Below are 9973 nucleotides of genomic sequence, written 5' to 3' on the forward strand. Positions count from 1 at the left end.
AATCTTGAGAGTTGCAGAACTGCAATACTTCTTTTCTATCTGTATTATACACAATACGAAATACTGCTTATTGTATCCCTTAACACAGACTTCAAAACACAGCCAAAACCTAATAATTAGTTCCACTCTTCTCCAGGCACTAATGCTGACAAAAGTTTCTGCCAACAGTAATGAAACAGCACCGAAAGGACTCAATATACAGAACTTGGCAAGATGGCTATTTAGCAGACATCATTACAAGACACACGAAAGTTTTACCATGGGTTGGGACTTCTAATGTTCAAAGGAGAGCATTACTACTTACAAGCCTTAAGGAGCAAATAAATAGTGTCAGATTACCTGCCTAAACTAAGAGTACAGTACTGGATCTCAGTAGAGGAAGCCCAAAAACTACAAACAGAAAATGTAGCTCTATTAGACAAACAAGCTATCAGAGCCTGCTCTAATGAAAAGGCTTAATACCACTTCAGTCAAGAGTTCCAGCTCAGTAGAAATCAAATGAGATTCAATATTGTGCTCAGTGGGCTTGTGGACCTGGAACAGTGTGCTGTAAAACCACTTAACGCGTTGGGATTTGATCCAAGTTACTATTTCTGCACATCTGAGAACATCATGGTATAGACATTTAACACTGGTGTTTTGACAGCTTTATATTGCCACAAACACACCTTAAGCTGCAGTGTATTTTCCACATTTTACCATGGTAAACTGACTGTAGATGAATTAATGATATAGATTCGATTTATTTTTTTTTCTTTTGGGATCCCAAGAGGTAGGGAAAATACCCAAACAACCTTCTTTATTAAAACTTTGCCTGGGCCAAGATTTTCTTTGCCTGGTCTTCCAACAGCTGATCTCCTTAGTGAGACAAACCGTGCAGGTCAATGTAGAAGCAAGAGCCACAAGCTCTATTAGCAGAAATGGCAAATTCCCCGTGAGACAAACCCTGAGGTGAGGAAGAAGATGGATCATTTCCTTTTGGCTTTTGGGGATGTAGAACACCTTGGATTCCCTGCTATTGCAGAATTACTATGCAATCTAATCTACAGATATATTGCAACCTAACTCTTCCCAAAATTTCCGTTGCTGCCAATATTTCAGAAGGATAAAACCAGGCAGCACAGTAACCTCACCTCCTTCCCTTTCCCCCAACTTAATGCAAAACACATCAAACGGCCTGAGAGAAGACTTGGTACTGAGACAACACTTAGTCCACAAGAGTGAAATGAGTTCTGGAATTCCCTTCTGAAGAGAAAACAAACAAACAAAAAACCCCATAATAATAATCTAACAGGGAGGTCTGAGTCATTTACTGCAGCACAAATAGAAAGAGACAACTTCATGTGTCAGGACCTTCCCTGCTGTGACTGAGTCACAGGCATAGTTTTGCCACTGAACTGCAAGTAATATGCAGCAGTTACTTCACCTTATCTTCAGACCTCCACGTACGTAGGGGGCATTTTACATTCCTTCTGTGCATTTGTTCATCGTGCTTCAAATCTAAGCATAACAAACTCTCTGTCATCAGTAAGAACGTTCTAGCCCTTTTCCTAACTTTCACAGCCCAAGAAATAGTGTTTTCTCTTCTCACATTCCACTTCTACAGAAGTTTTCCTCATGGGACTTGGTAACAATACCTAATCTCTCTACAATCAAACGGCAAGCAGTTCTATTACAAAAGAAAACCCAATTGTAAGGATCCAAATCTACCAAATGCCAATTCCTTCCCCTTGAAACTAAGTATTTTCTGCAGTGGATCACACAGCCCAGTTCAGAAAGGTTACCCAGCTATACATGCTCATCTGTAATGACTTAAAATGTCAATACAGCAGTACTGTAGACCAATTTAATCTATTGTCCTACACATTTTCCCCTTGGTTAACATGGAAAATCATGACAGGATTATTCAATGACTCATAATTTAAACACTGATCTTGCAAAGAGACTTTAAAAACTAAAATATGTGCTTGCAGCCAAGTGTTTCTTGCAGAAAAATAGTTTTATTTGGATTTTTTTTAAAACGTAGGAATTGGTCAAACTGATTTTTTAAAGCTGCAAAATGATTATGCAATAGGAAGAGAAAAATTCTGTCTCAAGATAAAACAAATGTAAATATAGCATTTTAGTATGTTTTTATACTAAACATAAAAAGCCAAGACACAGACTTAGGCTATTTATAAAGTGTGTCCTGGAAAATTGCCAAATCCTTCTAACAGAAGTAACAAGATTACTTTAAAAAAAAAAGGGGGGGCAAAAAAAAAGTGGAAACTGCTGGAGCATGCACTATCTGCAAAACACATAGAGCAGCTGCAGTAGAATTCCCTTCTCCATTAAAACAGGCGGGCAAAACTTTAAAAATTACTTTGATCAGTGATGACAAAACACCAACCTTGAACATTCCCAGCAATGATAATTTAAGGAAGCACCCAACCAAAGCAATTTTCAGGACAACTCAGACCTTTGGGAAAACAGATTCCAAATGCAAGAATTAACAGAGTAAGAAATAAGGCATACAAGAGCAAGAAACTTGGTCCCAGTCAGTGAGTCTCTTCCGCAGGTACATAACAAAGGCATTTTATGGGAAACGCCTGGAGGACAGCATCCTACCTGAAAAGTGACCATTGTGATCATCCTTTCTGTACAAAGATGACTCGCTAGTTTATATTTTCCTGACCTCCAGTGCAGGAACTGCAGGACATACAGTCCCAAGAAGAGCACGCAACCATACTTGGGGTCAAGATACAGAACCTATGCTATGATGAAGAAGAAAAAACCCTCTAAGTATCATCTAAGGTGCTCCCTTCCTTCTCCCACCTTCACTGATTATTCTTCCTTGAAAACAAAAATGGTGGGAATTACTTTTTCTTTTGATAGGAGTATGCAGAATAATAATTTTTTCTTATTAATTTTTTCTCCCCAAGATCCATTTCCCTGAAGAAGGTATTAAACCTCCTGTCAATATGGCTATCAAAGCTATCAGAAGTTCTGTTAATGATAAAGTCTCAGACTCAATGGCCAATACTCAAACTGGGCATTACTGGGCACTGAAAATGCCTTTTTAGGTTTTTAAAGAACACTCAAAAGTAAAAATCTTTACCAACTTATATCAAAACTACTATTGAAATGTATTTGAACAGAGAGATCTGTGAACACACAAACAGAACTTTTTAAACCCTAAGCACCCTCTGTGAATTAGTTTTTAACTACATTTTGGAAAATCTATTCCATTTAGGTGTTTTAACATTAAAAGAAAAAAAGGCAAATATTTTTGTTTGAAACTCAAAGTTTAAAATTGCTACCTGTATCTCCACTAAGATTTCCTGAACTTTCAGTTATTCTTCTAAGCATTTTGAGTAAGTCTCTGACTATATGGACGAGTTTTTCTGCTTTCTTACTGCTCTGATGTCAATTCCATAGCCACTGTACCAGGAAGCTTAATGTATTTTCAGAAGGTAAGCAAAATGGGAAAACCATGAAAGACAGGTATACACCTACTTCAAGTGTCTGCACAGGTTGGCATTCAACCACAAGCAGATGGTAAGTTCACACAGGCGTTGGCCAGTTCTCACAACCAGACCCAAAATTATTCTGGGCTTTTAAATTACAGAGGGAAATAACAAACAAGCCTTAAAACTTTCTTATTTTTGCAAGATTCTGTACCTCATACTTCATCCTAGCATCTAAAGGAGAAAGCTAGATAAGCTGCCAGGAACCTGCCACACTAGGGTAGTAGCTTCTAAACCAAAAATTTTGAGTGGAACTAGGAGACCAAGAGGATGTTTTTTTTCCCAGCTCTATTATTCCAGTGTTTGACATTGCACAGTATTTTCAGTCTGAGTGGTATGACAGTTGGAAAAAAGTTTGGACATCGCATTTTAGACATGTAGAAATAGTCAAGTAACAGACAGAGCTACAAGTAATGGAATACAATTCACCAGGACAGATCTTCCACAATTGGAAGTCCGTAGTAAAAATAGGTATATGAGCTTGAGCATGTACTCATTCTATATTCATCGTAAGAATTTTAACTCACAAACATTACAGCACAGATAAAAATGGAAAGTTATGAGAAAGAATTAGCCAGGAAGTGCTACATCATGGTACTACTGTATCCAGAGTCACCATATGCATGCGCATTACCCTGGGTAACAGAGTTACGTAGGCCATTTCTAGGTTACAGAGAATGATACTCAGAGTGTTAATAACTATTAAAAGTTAAACAAAAGACTTGTTCTGGTAACCACAAAGTTTAAGTAAAGAAAAGATATGGGGCTTTGATTCATATTTCTTCAAACACACACCTACAGCAGAAGACAGCTGTTGGTTACTATTTTGCTAACAAGGCAGCTAGCGGTTATGGCTTCCACAGCAAAACAAACAGTGATGCAGGTCCACGCACCCACCACGTCAGTGAAAAATCTGGAGTTTTGTCTCAAATTCACCTGTACCTGTGGCTTAAAATGAGATTGCAGATTTTAAACTAGAAGGGCCATTGTGCCTGACTGCTACACAGCAGTTACTTCTCACAGAATCAGAAAAGACAGCCAAGCGGTATTCACATTTTAAATAGCCAAAACAATACTCTGCAGAACTCTTTTATTAAAGCCCCTAATCAATGGCTTGAAGAATTAATAATTTTAAGGGTTTACGCATGCAAGTATACTTATGTGAACCACTTGCAGGTAATGAGTACCATATCCAATATTAAGTGCTTGCCAGATTAAGCCAAATGACACAGTTAGTTTAGAAAAGAGTCTGATTTCCACATTCATTATCAGTTGTTTCAAACCCTAACCCTCAGTATAGACTACACAGAGTCTGGGGCTTGGCCCATTTAGCAATGCATTACCCAGACTGAACGTAACCCCTAACATAGACTGTCTATGCATCTGTACAATATTGTAAGTGCATAGCTAACATGTTTAATAGCCATTTCCATCTGACCGATAGATGGCCAAACAACTATGTTTTGGTTTTACAGAAAAAAGTTATGCTGGACAGGTGCAGACATCGCTCACGTGAATCTCAATGAAGCAGTCAGTCTGACACGTAGGGTGACTTACAGGGCTACATGGTTGCCAAAAATAAAAGCAAGGGAGAACTGAGGAAGGGAAATTTTCATTCATACATCCCTATTGTAACTACTGATGGAGATAAGTGATAAAGGAGATACATTAGGAAATAGCAAACAGTCTACACTGGTAAGCTTAGTGTAAATGGAAGCCATTAAAGAACTGAAAAAGAACGAAGTTGGTCACTGTATGGAAAACTCAAGACCTACGAAAGGCCTAAAGAAGTAAGGACAGAAAATCTGAAGGCAGCCTAGGGCACAGCTCACAAATCTCAGCTCAGAACAACCCTTCCACCTTTGTCACAAAGTTACACTAAAAGCCCAAGATCAGTAATATACTTAAACATGATGTTTGTAGAAATAGAAAAACACCCCAATATCCTTATATAACTTTTCCTACCACAGCTTCTGAGCTACCAGGCTGAACTAGGATGACAATTCATCCACAGCTGATAAAAGTAGCTCATTAAAGTAAAGATAAAGAAACTTCCAATATTTATGAAATTTCATTTTAAAAAAAAAATCCTAATTTGAAGATGATCAACTACGTGCAGTACCCTAAAAACTGTATAAATCAAGAAACATCCAAATCTCACATCTTTACAAACTCACAAAGCCTATTTCCACTGACGGCAAGAACCTTCTTCTGTCTCAAACTGATAAACATTTCACACAACATCTTAAGTTTCGGCATTATGGCTCAAGGATGTTAATGACCATCTAACTATACCTAACAATAATGTGGCATATATGCACAAGCGTGCAGCTTTTATGTTTCTGTTGAAGAAACACAAGGCCATAATTAAGCTTCTACATAATGTCAAGAATAACTTTATCTGCCTATAATGGAACATGAATGAGGTACTACAGAAAATGAAAGTTCTCATAAAGAAGTTTTTGTGAAATTACAACAACAAAAAGGAGGGGTTTTTTGCTTTTTAAAAAATTTGTAACAATGATCAAACTTTTTTGTATTAGATATACTAACTGGGACTGATAGAAGAACTTTATTAAATGCTTTCCAAAAAATTGAGAAACTAAAAACAGGTCCAGGAAAAAATAAATCAGTACAGGATACCATTTTAAACTGCAATATCAGTGTTACTTATTTTCACCTGCTGTGACCTTAAATTACATATTTTTGTTTGTTTTTTTCAAATATGATTATTTCAATTCATGTTAAACTAGTTTGTTCCATTCTTCCCTGCCTATTGGGAATAATACACATCACTTACTGAGAAGATGTTTTCTTGTGACACTTAAAATTAATCAGAACAATAGATAGATTTTTATATATATATGCACACGCGCATATAAAATAGCTGTCTGAACTATATAGTAGACAGATATCCATAGAAGACAGATATATAGATCATTATCCATCCCAATTTCTATTCCCAGAAGGCCTACAGAATGCTCTGCCACACCTGCAGAAGTCACATCAGACTTGCATACGCTATTTCTTGAAGATGTACAAATCAAAGAGAAGAATGTAAAAGAAAACCTCATTCAGAGCTAACCACAGCTTTCTGCTGCAAAAAGTACCATCCAACAGAAACAGAAAGGATAAAATTATCATTAAATTGCTGAAGCAAAATACCAATACAGAGTTTTGCATGTGCTGACAAGATGTAGTTCACACAGTCCTTTTACCTTATGATTGCTACCAGCCCTGTACCAATACTGTATTTGTCATCCCGGTAAGGCTCCTTCTCTATCCAAAAGATACATAACACTCATTCTCCCTCCCTTCCCCTGCATTACAAACAACACAATCTTTTCTAGGCAAATTCTGGTGCACTTTGGCTACTTTTACACAAATTATTAATTCCTACAGATTGTCAATTACAAACAAGAGCAGTTTGTTTCTTACTAGTTGTATTTTGCCACCTTTTACATACAATATTTTAACTTTTAAGCAGAATTATGTGCAATGAAATATTTTACACACAATACTTATTTACTCTTTCAAATGTTTTTATGAATGCATTAAAATAATGGCTTGTCCTGGTCACAGCTTTAACAAGTCATGTGCCTTGCCTGCACGTCAGTTGGATTAAAATGTATTCTTCTGGAATTATGAAGTCTTTAACTTAGAAGTATGAGGAATAGATTTTTTTTTTAAATGTATTTTCCTTTATTAAAGCTGTATTGATCACATACTACAGGAACACACCCAATACTTCTGCATTGCTCAACATTTTCAAGCAGTACAAATGCAAAAAGAGACAAAATACTTACCTTAGGTGGTTTTCTAGATGATTGGCAAGAAAATATCAGCAACGATGATGAGAAGTACGAATACATCATTCACATAAAGGGAAGGGAACAAAGAAAAAGAAAAGAAACAAAGTCAGTGTACATCATTACGATGGTCTGAACTTTTTTGTAATCCACAATGTATTTAAGAATAATCAGATCAGAAGATATTTATATGATAGACCACAGATTTTTTTAACAAGTAATTACTTAACTAGTAATACTGCCCCACATTAAAAAGAAAGGAAAATGCCAGATTCCTTATAGGTATAAAAATCTAACAGCACTGAGTTCCAGAAGGAAGACAAGCATCCGTTTTCTTTGTTGTGGAAGTCAAAACACAGCCCATCTTGTGGCAAACAAACTGAGCCTGCAAACTGGCAGACCAAGGTGCCAGGGTGAAGCCCCACTGACTTCAGCAGTGCTAACATGCAAGACCAAGGTCAGAGTCACACAATTGTTTCTTGTAGAGATTATAGAAGAGTGAAGAAAAATAAACTTCTGTTCTCCCTAGCCACAGAAAGCCTACACAGAGCATAGGAAGCCCACGCAAAAACACCATTACCCTTCACACACAACTCCGAGTGCTGTCACAAATAAAGCAGAGACAACAAACCCCCAAACTAAAGACACCAGCTCAGAGTACTTCAACTTGTCCTTAAATGCTGTTATGCTTATGCTGGCAGCCATATGGCCACATAGTAAATTAAATCAGTTTGGGGTATTTTGGTGGGATTGGTTTCAAGTGAGATCGCTGTCCTGTCTCACTGTGCAGCCCCTGTGCTCACTAATACCAATGCAAGAGAGGAGGTGAAAATATGGTGCAGAATTAGACTGATTTAGGCCATTCATGAAAACTACAACCTTAGGCATATGTTTAAATTATGTATTGAAATAAGCCTGAAATGATACACAGAAGAAATTTTCACTTGCTCTTCACATGAAGAAAAAATAGCATATAAATGTGCATGAAGAAAAAAACCCACACAACCAGAAAGGTCTACAGACAAAACAGCACAAGTAGAGAATGTAGTAAGGTTTATAAAATAAGGATATGGATGAAGGGTCTCTATCTACCCAGCAAAAAACACATTACACAAAATTCAAAGATATCAAGAGGCTACAGTCTCAGCGCAGAAACACATGGGACCAACCCGTGTTTTCATCCACCAGACTACATATACTAACTCCACTAAGTCACAAGGGCGGGGGGGGGAAATAACACTTTGAGCAGTTTTCTTAGCAACCGACAATACGACGGCTCAGCAAAAAAAGCTGAAGAGAAGCAAATCCACAAACACATATTATGCAATCTTTTCTGCCTACTCTCAGCTCGTACCTTAGATGACATGTCTGCCTAAACCAGAAGTTACATAGCTGGCACGCGGTACTGGTATAATGCAAACATACTTTGCCTCTGAGCCAAACCACTCATTGCAGCCTTACCCTTTCATTAACGGTGGCTACACAGGCTCAGCTCATAGCTAACTCACGTCCAGGTGGCTCAGAACTTGTGCAAAATGCACTCTTATCTAACTGAAAAATACATTTAGCTATACTTTGAATATTTTTTACTTTAATCAATTTTCGAATGTGATGAAAGTCCAATGTTATCAGCTTGTCTAGCCAGAGTTCCAGCACCAGCTCTAAACTTCCAATTCCTACTTGGAAGAGAAGTTCCTATCAAAGGAAGTCATCCAAGGTTTTTTGGAAAGCTTTTAAGTACACTCATATCTTGAAAAATAATTCCAGAATTAATAATTCCATCAGCTTTCCTAGGGAATTCCTAATATACTGCTGTACAGGCTCAGCAGAAGCCCTAAACAGTTTAATTGAAGTAAACACCAATAGAAAGTTTATCAACTTTTTTCCTGAGATCATTCTTAGAAGCCACATTTGGAAAAGGTACAGAACATCACTGAAGTAAACAAATGATTTGACATGTTTTAAGACATTTACTTAAGCAATGCAAGCCACTACCTTTTAGGAAGTTTCCTCCGATGCCCATTTTAAAAAAAGCATAATAGCAACGTTTTTAACCACTGGTGGACAGCAGAGCTTCCCAGTTGGAAGCAAGATGTTGATCACTGATCTCCTGGATTTCAAAGCACCAGGAGCTGCAGCTTCCTACCATATGTCACATCCTACCGCTCCAAACTCTTTGGCTATTAAGACCAAACTAGCAACTCCACAAGTCACCTGCTAGCATCACCAGCAGCGACACAATCAAGGGCCTCTGGAATAAGTCAGCTATATTGTCTCACAGGACAGATTATTTTTTTTTAAAGCTATTTGGAAATTCCAGGTAACCAACTCACTGTAACCATTATCCTGGCAGTGATTCAGATGGAGACACTCCGAAATACTTTCTTCAATCAAAGGACTCAGACTAATAAAGAACTGTTTCCAGTTTACCAGAAATCACATCTGTAGCAGCTTAAAGATGGGCTATAAAACCTGCATTAGCCTCAATCAGTTTTTCACATCAGTTTTTTGGTTTGCTTTATTTTTTTTTTTTTAATATGCACTTCATGGTTTCTTTCCTTTCCCAGAAACCAGCAGCTTTCGGCTTCATAAATAATTGGATTTGTCTCAATTTTCACCAAACACTGACCATACAAACGTGGTGATTCAGTGTCACAC

At 37.4% G+C, this 9973-nt stretch overlaps 1 protein-coding gene across 1 annotated transcript in view; it reads right to left on the minus strand.

The window, feature by feature from the left end:
* The window catches only part of KIF13A (kinesin family member 13A), a 116751-nt gene that overhangs the window by 63243 nt on the left and 43535 nt on the right, over nucleotides 1–9973 (minus strand). Inside the window, exon 2 of the mRNA XM_009326501.1 lies at nucleotides 7313–7325. Within this exon, the coding sequence (XP_009324776.1) occupies nucleotides 7313–7325 (13 nt within the window). The remainder of the gene's footprint in view (nucleotides 1–7312; nucleotides 7326–9973) is intronic.

This window comes from Pygoscelis adeliae, unplaced genomic scaffold (assembly GCF_000699105.1).
Source record: "Pygoscelis adeliae isolate BGI_AS28 unplaced genomic scaffold, ASM69910v1 Scaffold186, whole genome shotgun sequence".
NCBI classification, from domain to species: Eukaryota; Metazoa; Chordata; class Aves; order Sphenisciformes; family Spheniscidae; genus Pygoscelis; species Pygoscelis adeliae.